The 15,584-nt window shown below is 34.5% G+C and overlaps 1 protein-coding gene across 5 annotated transcripts in view; it reads right to left on the bottom strand.

Moving 5' to 3' along the window:
* Positions 1-15,584, bottom strand: part of CCDC171 (coiled-coil domain containing 171) — a 549,802-nt gene that overhangs the window by 356,496 nt on the left and 177,722 nt on the right. For all 5 annotated transcript variants that reach the window (XM_058301890.2, XM_058301891.2, XM_071216746.1 and 2 more), the window contains one exon: positions 11,014-11,152. In XM_058301890.2, the coding sequence (XP_058157873.1) occupies positions 11,014-11,152 (139 nt within the window). The remainder of the gene's footprint in view (positions 1-11,013; positions 11,153-15,584) is intronic.

Here is a 15,584-nt window from a genome sequence, read left to right as displayed (position 1 = left end):
TTAAACATGAAAATGGATTATCTCTAAGGACATGATCTTTTCTGGGGTCCATAAAACCCTCAAAATACCACAGTGGACACTGTGAAGCACTAATTTTGATAATTAGTAAATTTACTTAAATGAATGTTCCTCCATTTGCTGTATGTCCTTAGGGCAATTTCCAGGGCTTGTTTTTATTATACTTTTCACCAATTGTCATTTTGCTGAAACAAGGTCCACCAAGCTCCTTACTCCATCGTTAGAGAAGTTCTGTCCTATAACATAATTTAATATCCTATAGGTTTAGTTTCTTCTCAGTCATCTTATTGCGTATTTTGCTAATATTTTTATGTGGTTATTTTTCCAGAGAAACTTCAAAATCATATTCATAATTTCCAAAAGAAATTCTTTACTTTGAAACATATGTTATCTTAATATTCATCAGAAACCCTACATGGTAGAGATTATTAGCCCCATTTTACAAATGAGCAAACAGATTCAGAGTGATAGTATCTCTAAAGCTCACACAACTATTATAAGAGAGAACTGGGATTCAAATCCAACACAACCCATGTCTAAAAATCTATGTTCACTCTATTATGTTATGCAGACTCAACTAAATCTTCATATATGAAAGATAAAAGTTTATAGGAACATAAGTGTAGAAACTCAGATGAATTTCATACTTGAACCAGCTTAATATAAAGGTTCAACTAAATTCCTAGTTCAACAATAATTCTTCCCTTTCAAGTATAAAGCTTGATCTAAAATAAGAGCTCATACACGGTATGAGGGGGTCCATTATACTATGGGATCCATGATTTTTCTAATTTACTCCTTCCATTAACTCATAATAGGTCTGCATATAAGCACATAAGTATACACACTGGTTCAAACCTATACCTAAAATAACCCAAGCATTCCAATACTTCCATTGACTCAAATCCAAGCAAATAATGAGATATCTGTGGTTGTATCTGGGGTCATAGGTGTAACCAATCAATATCTGTTATGAGAATAAAAGACTGATTAGGATCTATAGCAGGATATCATACTTTCTATAATAATTTATATGATCTAATCTAGACCATAATGTTAGGTATCATTTTGGTTCTAGGGTTCCTAAGGTACAGTATATACAATGATAAATGATTCTTATGAAACTCAACTAGCTAAAAAGTATTAAAAATATCACTGGACTCTTTACTGGACAAACAGGGCCTAAATGATCTACTCTAATTCTGAATCAATTACAAAGGATAAAATAAAGTTCTAGTAGTTGCCCAAGGTTTGCAAATACGTAAGAGGACCGTGGAGAGAGTTTGCTAGACAAACCTTTCACTATCCTACTTCCACTCTCAACTAAAAGAGACCCACCCTCCTTGGCAATTTGAGATTATTTATGAATCCCCAAAAGAGAGATTATGTTCGTAAATTGGTCTATTCCTCTGGGTGTGATCCCCTTTGAAGCAGTAGATTCAGCTGACATGTCTTGATTAAATTACCTGTTAAGATTAGGCCCCCCTTGTTGGTCTGATATAAATAGGCACTCACGCAAGAAGACTTGGAAGAGGAGAGTTTCATAGAAGAAGAGAAAACTTTGTCAGTTTTGATCCTGGAGCCCCAGGGAGAGATGACAGTTTGTAGCTGAGCAGCTGAGCAACTGAGCAAGCCTGGAAAGAAATGAGCCCTATGCCAGATTGATATAGGAAGCCCTGAGAAATAAGGTCCATGCCAGCCTACAGTTGAGATCAGAACAGGATGAATACAAAGAAAGAAGAAAGAGACCAGGAAAAGATCACCTGCCATCTTGCTTCAACAATTGGCAACTGACTTTGGTGAGAAAGCAGCCTTGAGTTGGACTCTTTAGGGCCTTGTAACTGTAAGTTTTTTCCCCAAATAAATATCCTTTAGAAAAGCTAACAGATTTCTGGTACTTTGCATCAGCACCCCTTTGGCTGACTAATACACTTCGTGATGCTCCTGGACAGCACTTACTTAGGACTGTAGGAGACTTCACAGGGCACTGTAAAGCAAGAAGAATTATCAAAGGATGCCAAAAAAACACTGTCAAATGAGTTGGCACCAATTTTAAACAGAAAGGCATGATTTATCTTTTAAAACATGCTTGGCTACTCAATGTTTGGTGAGAAATGCAAAAGGAGTACATTTTTAATATAAAATTTCAGCATTGTTAGAGAGTTTAAAATATTTAATGCCCAATGAAACAGAGAACATTGACTAATGCAAAACCTTTTAAAGAACTAAAGAAGTTTAATTACTGACAATTCTTAAGAAGAGGTTAACAATGTCTGAAAGTTACTATTATGTTTATAATTAGTAAAATTATAATTTTCTGGTCATTCTACAGAAATATCAGGTTAATATTCTTAAAACACAATGAATAGAGATTTTAGTTATATTTAACAATTAAGTTTATGAACCCAGTAAATTGCCCTTCTTTAAGAGTGGACAATTTCTTATATAAATTGCCTTTATAAATAAAACTCCCATCTTCATTGATACAGGAAAAATATTGGTTTTTTTAAATTTATATTACACTTAAGATTATTTAATTTCGTTCCCAAGGCTGTTAGGTCTCCTAATGCCCTTTTAACATATAAGGAATTCTAGAATGAAGAATTCATTTATATAACTAAACAAAACCAAGGGTAAATTATTAAAATTCCAGTTATTGATTAACATGTTTATTCATATGACATAAAGACTAAGTTTAGTCTGAACATTAGCTTTTTGATTCAAACTTGTAACTCTAAACATCCCTAGAAATTTACAACACAGAAGTGTAGGATCAAAAGATTTTGTTCTTTGCCTCAGACATAATTCACATCATTCCCCCACTGACTCCTCTCCTTCTTTCTCTCTCTCTCTCTTACACACATACATGCACACAGACACACAGAGACACACACAAAATACCATTTTATTTTTTGTCAGGTCAAAAATGAGGCGTGGATTTGCAAATTCTGCTTGTTTTTAGAGGAATAAACTTCAAAAAGTCTAATGAAAAAGCTTTATATCCATATTATAAATTCCTTGCCGTCTTTTTCACAAGTGTTAGAAGAAAATCCAGCCAAAAAGTACTGACAGGCTTTTTTCTTTCATTTTATACTGCCTAGAATTAGAAAGCCAGTCCCATATAATGAGCATTAATTATATATACACAAACACAAATTCAATGAATACTATCTAATAGAATTAAATTTGAAGGGCCAGAGGAAACATGAAGTAGAGTTATATTAACAAAAACAATGCTTAGAAATAAATAATACTCATACTCTCAATGAAAAATAGGAATCAACATATTTTTAGTAAAAATTTAAAATAAGATATTTATTAGCTCATTAGTTTTCAATTCTGAGTGAAAAATAGAAATCAGGATATTTTTAGTAAAATTTTAAAATAGGGTATTTGTTAGCTCATTAGTTTTCAAAGCCTCCTACAAAATCAGAAATATATCCTTCTTAAGCCAACCTGATAGACCATTTAGAGTGAAAATGTTATCAATAAACATTAATTTCACTATAAAGCTTACTAAGCAAAGCATTCCTCAAAATCCTATCTAATGCTAGCAATCATCATTATTATATAATCAATTAAGCTCCCAAAGAATAGAGAAAAAATATACACTTAACCATTTTAATCACAAGTTGCAGAATAAAACATTCTTTGAGCCAAACCTCATGAGAATTAGAATTCTCCTTTTAATATGTGGTCTCTCCTAGAACTTTAACTAAATATTACTGAGTGGCAGAAAAACAAATCTCGAGAAATGATCAAATTTTTTAAAAATTCACTGAAGAAGGTATAAAGCAAGTCCTAATAATACCAATTTGAAAATAAAAGCTCCCAAGCTTCAAGAGCAGCAGGCATAAAAACTCACAGTAATGTCTGAAAAGACCCAATTGGATCTGTTGAACCTCTGATGAACTTTAATAAGAAGCTTAAACTAGAAGCTTAAACTAGATCACTAAGAAGCTTAAACTAGAAATTCAGTAGTTGATTAAATTATTATTAAATTCATAGACTTTGAAATTAATAGTTCAATTTTTAAGTGAAATTCAATAGTGTGTAACACAAAACATGAAATTATTTTATTAAATCCTTAAATGTTGCATGAAAATTCTATTGATTACATGAAATTAAAATAATAATATACCTTCATTTTACTAATCATATTTTTTAATCCATACATTGAATAGGAGGAATTTCATTAATATAAAAGTACAATTAAAATATATATTGTGTTTATATTTCTTAAATACCCACAAAACACTCAACATACCCAGTTTGGACTTCTCCAAAAGTATGTTCTCTCTTTATATTCATATTTCTTGAAACAAAGAAGCTATCACTTTCCAACTGGTTTATTAACACTTTGTGTTACATCAGCTAGATGTCTCTAAGGTCCTTTCTAGCTCTAAAAGGCTATACTGTGCTAAATTATACAACAGTTATTTTTAAGCCTCAAAATTTTATGAGGTCTTTGTGTATTATTAATACCTTTATTTCACTAATAAACCAATAGAGGAACGTGGCTTTAATTTTTTCTTCCAAAGCAACACAGGAAATGAAAGATTAAGATTTGATAATGGCCATGAAAATTACCTAAACTAGAAAACAAGATATTTTCTCAAAGGAAGAGAAATATTACCAATAAGTAATTAATGCTTCCTGACTATATTCTATAAAATATTGAAACTACTACGCTCAAAAAAAATATAACTATGAGAAAGATACACCAGAGTACATATAAACATTTCCAAAAGCAAAAGGTAAAAGCTTGAGAGGACTGTGGGAAGATGGTGACAGACTAGCAGACAGAGCTGAATACTCTCACAAAAATGATGGAGAAAGAGCCAAAAGTTGTCCGAAGAACCTGGTTTGGGGGTCAACAGACCAGGACAGTGCTAAACAACTCCCAGGAGGGTAAGGGACAGAGAGACGAAGAAGCCCAAATGACAAGCACTGAGTTACCCAGCTCCCATGGTGGCCAGGAAAGGATCCCCTTTCCCACCTCCAAGATATTAAGCTGGGGTGAAACACCTGGCTCATTACAGCTGACTGAGAGGAAAACAGACATCTTCCTCCCTGTCAGCTGTGTCAAGGGGAAAAGGGAGAGTAACTCAAGGTGCTTTACTTCAGTGAATCCTGGCAGCTGAACCCACTCTGAATCTCTGATATGTATATTCAACACAGGAATACAGGACAGCCGAGATTGAAACACCTCCATGAAAGGTTGCAGATCAGCACCATCTACTGGCCAGTCAGGAAATTGCATGGACAAAAATCATTCCCGCTCTCTGTATCCAATCCCTGAGAGAAAATCAGCACCCCAGTAGTAAATCTCTCATGTGATTTTGAAAACTGAAGCTGGACAATTTTAAAGACTAAAAGTAAGTTGACCCAAATATCAAAGAGCTGTGAGAGAAAAAAAAAAAAAATAGAGAAATTAGCCATTAGAATAAATTCACCAACATATTCAGATGCCTAGACATCAGAAAAAAATTACAAAGCCATACTAGGACACAGAAAGAGATGGCCCAGCCTAAAGAACAAACCAAATATCCTGAAATAATACAGGATTTAAGACAATCAATGGTAATCACACAAACCTCCTAAATCAATTCAAAGAATTGAAAGAAAATAAAACTAAAGGAAAAAGGATATGAAAACACTGGGAGAGGGAAGCGGATTTGGCCCAACGGATAGGGCGTCCACCTACCACATGGGAGGTCCAAGGTTCAAACCCAGGGCCTCCTGGCCCATGTGACAAGCTGGCCCACGCACAGTGCTGATGCATGCAAGGAGTGCTGTGTCACGCAGGGGTGTCCCCCAGGTAGGGGAGCCCCACGCACAAGGAGTGCACCCTGTAAGGAGAGCCGCCCAGCGAGAAAAAAGTGCAGCCTGCCCAGGAATGGCGCTGCACACACAGAGAGCTGACAAAGCAAGATGACACAACAAAATAAGACACAGATGATTCTGGGTGCCACTGGCAAGAATACAAATGGACACAAAAAGAAAACACAGTGAATGAACAAAGAGAGCAGACTACTGGGGGTGGGGCAGGGAAGGAGAGAGAGAGAAACAAATAAATAAATAACACTGGGAGAGCATAAAGAGCAATTTGAAAGCCTGCAAAGAAAAATAGCAGACCTTATGGGAATGAAAGGCATGATGGGTGAGATTAAAAATACATTAGAGGCACATAACAGAAGATCCGAATTGCTCCAAAACAGAATTAGAGAATTCAAAGGTAGAACATCCAAAATGGAAAAGACAAAAGAACTGAAAGAGAAGAGAATGGAAAAAAGAAACAAGTTCTCAGGGAATTGAATGACAATCCAAGACATACAAACATATGCCTTATCGGTGTCCCAGAAGGAAAAGAGAACAGAAAATGGGCAGAAAGAATATTTGAGGAAATAACGACTGAAAACTTCCCAATCCTTATGAAAGATCTACATATCAATATCCATGAAGAACAACACACCCCAAATAGAATAACTCTGACTAAACCTACTCCAAGTCACCTACTAATCAGAATGACAAATATCAGAGATAAAAAGGGGATTCTGAAAGCGGAAAGAGAAAAGCAAAGCATTACATAGGGAACCTCAATAAGATTGAGTACTGACCTCTCATAAGGAACCAAGGAGGCGAGAACCAAGTATTTAAGGTGATGTATTTAAGGTACTGAAAGAGAAAACCTGCCAGCCAAGAATTCTGAAACTGGCAAACTGTCCTTTAAAAATAAGAATGATTGTACAAAATACCACTGAATTATTCACTTTAGAATAGTTAATTTTATGTGAATTTCACCTAAATAATTTTTTTAAAAATCAGAACAAGAGAAAGGTAATATAGGGAAAGAAAAACAGGAGGAACAGCAAAGTGAAAAATGGAAGAAAATAAAATGCAAATCCTGTATTTTATGCATAATTGTACTGTAAATCCACAACTTCAAGTAATAAAATCATTTTTAAAAACTAGTGGTTTAAGAGGAAAAAAAACAGAAGCACGTCAACAGTTAGATTTCACTGCACAAACTGTAGTTTACTTAGACTGTAACATAAGTTTTTTGAACATGTGATTACTTCATCAGTAAAAAACAAACATTCATAGATCTGCAACTGCTTTTAGCAACCCATCAAGCTTTTATTTTTTAAATGTATTTTTTATTCAAGTGTATCATTCATACACAAACATAAACAATAAGTGTATAGTAACAGTTAGTTGTGAACTTATAAAATAAACATGCATCACATCATACAGGAGTCCCACATATCACCCTCCACCAACACCTTGCACTGATGTGATACATTTGCTACAAACTATGCAAGAGCATTGTCAAAATATTACTACTAATTATAGTCCATATCTTACATTTGGTGTATTTTCCCCAAACCCACCCTATTTTTTTAAACAAATCAATTTTATTGCTACATATTAATAAAGTATACAATTTATCCAAAGTGTACAATCAATTGGTTGTGCATTCATCACTTCTATCATTATTAAACCATTTTCATTATTTCAATAATAATAAACAAAAAACAGACAAATAAGCAAGGGAATTCCTCCCCTCTCAATCTCTCTGTTCCAACAGGCTGTGAAGAAAGTCTATAATATTCAGCACTCTGATCAACACAATGGTGTTGCCAAAGACCTAAGCAAGCTATCAAAAGTTGCTGGTGACTTGAAATTTGTCTTGTATCAGACCACCCATCAAATTATAAAATTAAAGAAAAAATGCTGTTGGCAACTAGTAAATTTTTTTAGTCAGAAAGCATCAGTATTATCTGTAGTTAATTAAGCCAGTCTCTCTTTATTTTGTATATAGTCACTGGCATGCTAGAGGGACAGAATGGGAGAATTCATACAACTTACATTGGTAGCTGTTTTAACTCTTGTACTCTTAATTATAACTCTGGCTCACTTTTCAAACTATTAAGTAAAGTCCCTAGTAAATAAGTCAACCAAATCCAGCACTCAATTCAATAACACTGAAGTATTTTTTCTACCACTGATTCACACTGCTGAACCAGGAGTTAAAGAGATACCACAGCCCATGAAATTGAGGGTAGCATGTAACAGTGCACAGGCATGAGAATATGCTACACAGAGAGCTCTAAATTTTCTAAAACCCCACATCCAAACTACCCAAACTATAAATTCAAGCATAGAGCAAGCAATGATATCAAAACCTGAATCAGAACTCACTAATTATCATGAGTTGACTGAAGAATGTATATAATACCGACAAGTATAAATTTTATCTCAAAATTAGCTTTCTACCTGAGCAGCATTGATTTGGAAGCACTACCTTTTTTTTTTATCACAGAGAAATAATATACAGTTCCTCAATAACTGAAATCACTAAGGGTTTTTTGGGGATATAATTGGAAGTGAAATAGCCAAACCTCCAAAGAAGGTATGTATGTGGTGATCAAGGCAAAAAGGAAATAGTGTATTACTATAAATTTTATGCCCTCGCGTTGAGGTTCCCAGCAAACTTCAGATAAGTTGTATGCTGCATCCAAACAAATAAATCCATTGAGCAAATGTTTATTGAGGAAAGTATTATAATGGAATCTGGGTATCTACAATGAATTAAGTTAACATCAATGCATTCACAATTCTCTTGGGATATAAAAAATGTTATGATAAAGATGCTAAACTAAATGCAAAAGAAACATAGAAGTGGAAAGGGACAGAATTCTGACTTAAGGTGGATGGAAAAGCAGGAAAAGACACTCACGGAAAACTTCCCAGATATGGGTCTTACAAGATATATAGGAATTTGATAATGGGAAAAGAAGAGAAGGAGATTTCAATCATGTGGGCCAAAAATTTTTTTTTTAAAAAAAAGAACAGACCAAACAAAAGGAAGAAGATATGAAATTATGCAACCTGTTTAGGAACCTAAGAGTATTCTAATGTTGCTGAAACAAGCCAGAGTACAATGGCCAAAAAAAAAGAAGCTGGAAAATAGCATGCAAGCAAAAAGAAAATTACCTCATATTGCATGACAAGTAGCTGGACTTTATTCTGAAAGCAAAAAGGAGATATTGCCGATTTCTGAATAAAAGGTAGCTAACATGATCAGATAAACATTTCAGGTAGAAAAATTTGGTGATGGTGTGAAACCTAGGACACTGGACAATGAAGTGGAGTTGAATAAATACAAAATGATTACAAAAAGAAGTTTTGAAATCTATCATTAGTATAAATCCTGACCTCCCCTCCACCTAGATGATATTGTTTGCTTTTTTATTTTGTTTTTAAAGAATCTTTAGATTACATAAATGTTACATCAGAAATATAGGAGATTCCCATTTACCTCACCCCTTCCCTCTCCCACATTTTCCCCCATTAACAACATCTTTCATTAGTGTAGTACATTTGCTACAATTGAGGAACACCTGTTGAAGCATTGCTACTAACCATGGTCCATAGTTTACGTTATAGTTTACAATTTGTACCACCTAATTTTATAGGTTTTTACAAAATGTAAGCCTGTTTCCGTCATTGCAATGTCATGCAGGACAATTCCAATGTCCCAAAAATGCCCCCATGTTACACCTATTCTTCCCTCTCCCTCTCCTCAGAACCTCTGGTGGCCACTGCCTTTGTAGTAATGAGCAAGTTCTTCCATTGTTAGAATAATAAATCTACTTTGGCCCATATTGCACTGCCACTTTATGTCTGTTAATTCCTCAATCTTGAGGATTTCGGGATGGTATGCCCAACTCTGCTTCAGACTGAGAGGGTGCTTAGATTCCATAGGGCAGATGGATGGAACTGTCTTGCTTGCAGTTGTAGATACTGTTTTCTGGCATGGGAGTTGTCTATTATCATCCTTTTGTCCCAGGTAAGTCCAGTGAAATGGAGAGTAGGTGTTGCAACTCTGCTGAGATTCAGGGCTTAACCAGCATATGAACAATTCAAAAATGTAAGTCTGGGATATATACTCAACGAGTATAGTACTAATTATAGGTTCAAATAAAAGAAACAGAAGAGCCATGTATAGGGAAATTATAAATGAGTCTAACTCTGTTACATTAGGGAGCATATATTCCAAAGTAAGGCCCCCAGAGAGGGTGGTGAATTCCTGAGATTGTCTGTACTGCCTATAGTGTCTATATGTCTCTAGAACCCTCAGGAGCCCCACTGTTTGAGGCACCGTTTACTGTGGCAGTCAATGAGATCCTGCTGAGATATGCATAAGTGTAACCCCAGCTCACTTTGAAATCTAGTAGCCATTAAAAACTCATTTGTATTTATATTTCCCCCTTTTGGTCTTTTTTCCAAATGCACCACTAGTTGGTACTTGATACTAATGCCTCAGTGCAAGGGAGGCTCATCTCCAGGAGTCATGTTCCATGCCAGGAGGAAGGTAGTGCATTTATATGCTGAGATTGGCTTAGGAGGTCACATTTGAGCAACAAGGAGGTAACTCTTGGGCAATATATAATACCAAGCTAAGTTTCAATTTCACAAAAACAAGGTTCATAAGTACAACCATCAATATCAAGGGCCTGGCATATTGTTCTGTCCTTCTTTGCTAGGCCCTGCCAACATACTCGTGGGATTCTTGCCACTCTATTAGAGAATATAGCAGGACTTCCTAGGATGAGAATTCGATATTTTTTTGGTTATTGTGTGGTTCTACCTACTGAGTCAATGCCCCATGACCTCTTGAACATATTCATTAGATAACATTGTTTTATGCATTTTAAAAAAGAAAAACCTCTCAATAAATTTTAAAACATTCTATAATTCAGAGTTTTCCCTAATTCAATTAGTTCCTCCAATCATTCCAAATCAAAGAGGTCTTATTATATGCATCTTTGTTGTTAATTAGCATTCTAGTTTTGAAAATTCATATCAGTATCACTAAAATTATTTTTATACTACTATTTCATGGTATGCAGCTAGGTAAAAAAACTGTTAGACATATATTTGACCCAAATAAAGTAACTGCCATAGGGTTTTCATTTTTATGCTTACCATTACAATTTCTTCCTGTAATTCACTGCAACTTTTTTCATTATACTGGAGTTTCTTTGAAAGGTCTATAATTACTTTTTTCTGTTCCTCAATCTCTTCATTTAGTTTCTTGTTTTTGGAGAAATACTCTCTTTCTAATCTGAAAAGTTAAAGTAACAGCAGGATTTTTAGGCATGCTTTATCAACTGCTATTATACATCTTTAACACAAGTGGCACACAGATTATATACCATGTTTTCATGTCAAATGGCTTTTTTAAAAACCACCTTTCCTTTTTTTTTCTCATTAAAAGGGTTGCACATTCTTACATTAAAAAGTTTAAAGGGATAATACCTCCCCTTTTGATAGCAAGCATGTATACTATGACCAAGCTTATAAGCAAAATAGATTTGGCTAGTATTGATTTGATACCACCATTATTTGATTAACAAAACCCACCTTCCACAATTCAACTAGCTCAGAAACTGCCTCAAGTCTGAGAAAATTCTACCAAACAATTTTCAAATTAAAGTACAACATTAAAAATGGAACAAATGTTTTACTCCTGAATATCCATGCAAATGGAACTGTTGTGGCAACACGAAGAATCCAAAAGCAAGAATTCATTTTGAAGACACATGAATTTTTTGTCAAAGGATTTACCTTCACATTTAAAATTTTTCAGGCTAGTATAAAACTGTGTTTACATTCCCTTATGTACAAGTAATGAAAGGCAGTTTGGAAGAATTTTAGTTTAATATTTGCTATATAATCTAACATATAAATCATTTTAAGTCAAAGAGTTATCACTATTTTTAATTTAAGTTTTAGGTCTTTCCAATAAATGTAGCAGGCCTGTTTCCTCTGATTTTTAAGCTGTAATGCAGGAAAAAAAAGATGACTCAGAATAACCAAATTCATATAATATTCAGCTATAATCAATTAACAAGCTATTTTTTGGCTAGCACATGACCATACCGTGAGCAATCAACATTCCTTTCTCTAGGGTAGAACACAAAATAACTCTTTTGTATAATCTCCTTTGGATCAAGAATATTACAAGGTAGAGTATATAAATTTAAAATAAAAAATTTATAGAAGAGTTGGACGCTAACTTATGTAAATCTCCCAGAAAATAGAGCTAAATAATAATGATGAAACAAAGGAGAGAAAAGACAAGGAAAGCTACCCTGGAATCCAAACTAAGTAATAAGATTTCCAGAAAGAGAGGGAACAGAATATAGAAGGGAAGAAATCACCAAAGCGAGAGAATCCCTGAGAAATTACTTGCATCTCTAGAATTGAAAGAGCTCAATGAATGTCCTTGAAAAACAACCCATGCCAGGCTCATTCATCATTGTGAAATTTCAGAACTCTTACAACAAAGTGAAAATTCTACAGAGTATCCATAAAGTATGAAAATATATATTATTTTATGATGTATTATAATATCAATAAACCATTTCAATTTATCTTTGCTTATGTTTCCAGATTTGGTTGCCACTCTGTACAAGTTCCCAGAAGGAAAACATAGGCCATATACAAAAGATCAGGAATCAAATAGCTTCAGGCTACTGAACACTAGAACTGAATGAATAGCTGCTGAAATATTAAATAGGGTGAAGATCAAATAAAGACATTTTCAGAATGCAAGTTTTAAAAATTTTCCTCTAATGTACAGTTTCTCAGGAAGCTACCTGGCAAGGGAGTAATTAGAAAGAAGGCATTATGAAATCAGCAGACATAGTATCCAATATAGAAGAGAAAGAGAGAGAATTCCAAGAATGATAGAGAAGGGAAGTCAAAGAATGAATGAATAGGAAGCTTTGAAAAATAATTCATCTAGATGGAGAAGGTGGAGAGAAGAGTCCAGAAGGGAGGTCTCCTAGATGAAAGTTAAAAAGAGAGAATTTCTGTTTTGAAACATGAGAGGGAAGTGGATGTGACTCAAGCAGCTGGGTTTCCACCTACCACATGGGAGGTCCCAGGTTTAGTTCCCAGTGCCTCCTAAAGAAGACAAGCAAGACAGTGAACGGACACAAAAAGATGATGCAGGATGAGCTGATGCAACCAAGAGACACAGTGAGGAAGCACAATGAGAGACACAAAAAATGTAATAAAATGTCAGAAAGTATTAAACACTATAAAGAAAAACAAATGCGGATTACAAAAAAATAGCCGTAGAAAAAATATACTCCAATGGAAATCAATTGATGGTTCAGAAACAGACCTTTACGCCGATGGTTAAGTGATTTTGAAAGTCTATCAAACTTCACCCAGAGAAGGCAGAACAGTCTATTCAACAAATGGTGCTAGGAGAACTGGACATCCACATCAAAAAAAGAAAGAGAGAGAAAGAGAAAGAGAAAGAAAGAGAAAGAGAAAGAGAAAGAGAAAGAGAAAGAGAAAGAGAAAGAGAAAGAGAAAGAGAAAAAAGAAAGAGAAAGAGAAAGAGAAAAAGACCCCTACACCTCACACCTTATACAAAAATTAACACAAAATAGATCAAAGACCTAAAAATCAAAGTGAGAACATAAAACTCCTAGAAGAAAATGTGGGAAAACACCTTCAACACATGGTGGTAGGTGGGGGATTCTTAAACCCTACACAGAATGCATGAGCAAAAAAAGAAAAAATGGATAAATGGACTTCCTCAAACACTTTTGTGTGTCAAAGGACTTTGCCAAGAAGGTGAAAATGCAACCCACTCAATGGGAAAAAATATTTGGAAACCACATATCCAATAATGGTTTGATTTCTATGCTTAACAATAAAAGAGCAAGCAATCCTATTTAAAAATGGGCAAAACAAATAGACATTTCTCCCAAGACAAAATACAAATGGTGAAAAAGCACATCAAAAAATGTTCACTATCACTATTAGGGAAATGCAAATCAAACTGGCAATGAGATATCACCTCACATCTCAAAGAATGGCCATTATTTTAAAAAGCTGAAAACAGCCAGTGCTAAGAGAATGTGGAGAAATAGGAACACTTCTCTACTGTTGGTGGAATTGTAAAATGCTGCAGCCTCTGTGAACGACAGTTTGGCAGTTTCTCAGGAAGCAAAATTAGAACTGCCATATGATCCATAAATCCCTGTACTAGGAATATATCCAGGAGAAGTGAAAACAATGATGTGAACAGACATTTGCACATGGATGTTTATAGTGGCATTATTCACAATTGCTTAAAGAAGGAAATAACCCAAGCTTCCATCAACCAATGACTGGATTTTAAAAATGCAGTATATACATATGATGGAACACAATGCTGCTGTAAGAAGAAATGAAATTGGGACACATATGATAACATGGATGAACCTTGAGGACATTATGCTAAGTGAAATAAGCCAGACACAAAAGGACAAATATTGCATAGTCTCAATAATATGAACTAAATATATAGAATAAACACATGGAATTAAAGCCTAGATTATAGGTTAATGTGGAAAAGGGTAAGGACTGAAAAGGGGCATTAATGTTTAATGTATGCTTGACTGTAAAAATGTGGAAATGGATAAAGTTGATGATAATACATTATAGTGAATATAACTAACACGGCTGGTTTATAAGTGAGATAGTGGCTGAAAAGGGTAGTTTGGGGAGTAATGTCAATTGAAAGAAAGCTATAGAATAATTCAGAGACTGAATAAGATAGTGAACCCAGAGGTGGATGAGGATTGTGGTTAATACTACAAATTCAAGAATGTTCTGTTAAGTAGAACAAAGATATGTCACTATTACAAGGTGGTAAGAATATAGTGACACATGGGGAAAATACAAGTAATGTAACTTATGGACTACAGTTAGCAGCAATATTGTAATATTCTTGCATCAAATGTCAAAGAAGGTACTATGTCAATGCTAAGGGTCAATAATAGGATTTGTTTTTTGTGGTTTTTTTGGACTAGAAACATTCAAACACTCAAAGGTTAACTGGGGCAATGACTGCAGAACTCTGTGATGAAAGTGAGAGCCACTAAGTGAACATTTTGTATAGAATGTACAAAGCATGGGACAGTATAACACAGTGAACCATGTGGCAGAAGAGGAACTGTGGTTAATACAAATATGAGAGTGTTCTCTCATGAACCAAAACAAATGCACAATATTTATAGTGTTAATAATAGGGGATGTATGGAAAAATATACCAAGTGTATGCTATGGACCACAGTTAATGGTAATAGTATGATCATGTTATTTCATAATCTGTATCAAATGTTCCACAACAATATAAGATGTTGGTGTAGGAGTGATGTACAGGAATTCTGTACATTATCCATGATTGTTTTGTATGCTTACACTTCTCTAATAACAAAATTTAAAAAAATAATAAAGTACACTTAACCCAAAAATATAACTCTAATGAAAGGAAGGGAACAAGGAAGGATTAAGTGCATGTGGCATGGGAAAGAAGTACAATAAAATAAAGAAGTAGAGGCCAATAGATAATATCTAAAGCTGGAAATAGAAAAATTGGCAGAATCATGTTATTTAGAAATACGAAATTAAACATAAGATACAGCAGGGAAGCGGACTTGGCCCAATGGATAGGCATCTGCCTACCACATGGGAGGTCTGCAGTTCAA

This window comes from Dasypus novemcinctus, chromosome 8 (genome assembly GCF_030445035.2).
Source record: "Dasypus novemcinctus isolate mDasNov1 chromosome 8, mDasNov1.1.hap2, whole genome shotgun sequence".
NCBI lineage: Eukaryota > Metazoa > Chordata > Mammalia > Cingulata > Dasypodidae > Dasypus > Dasypus novemcinctus.
This window is presented reverse-complemented; position numbering and strand designations above follow the sequence as displayed.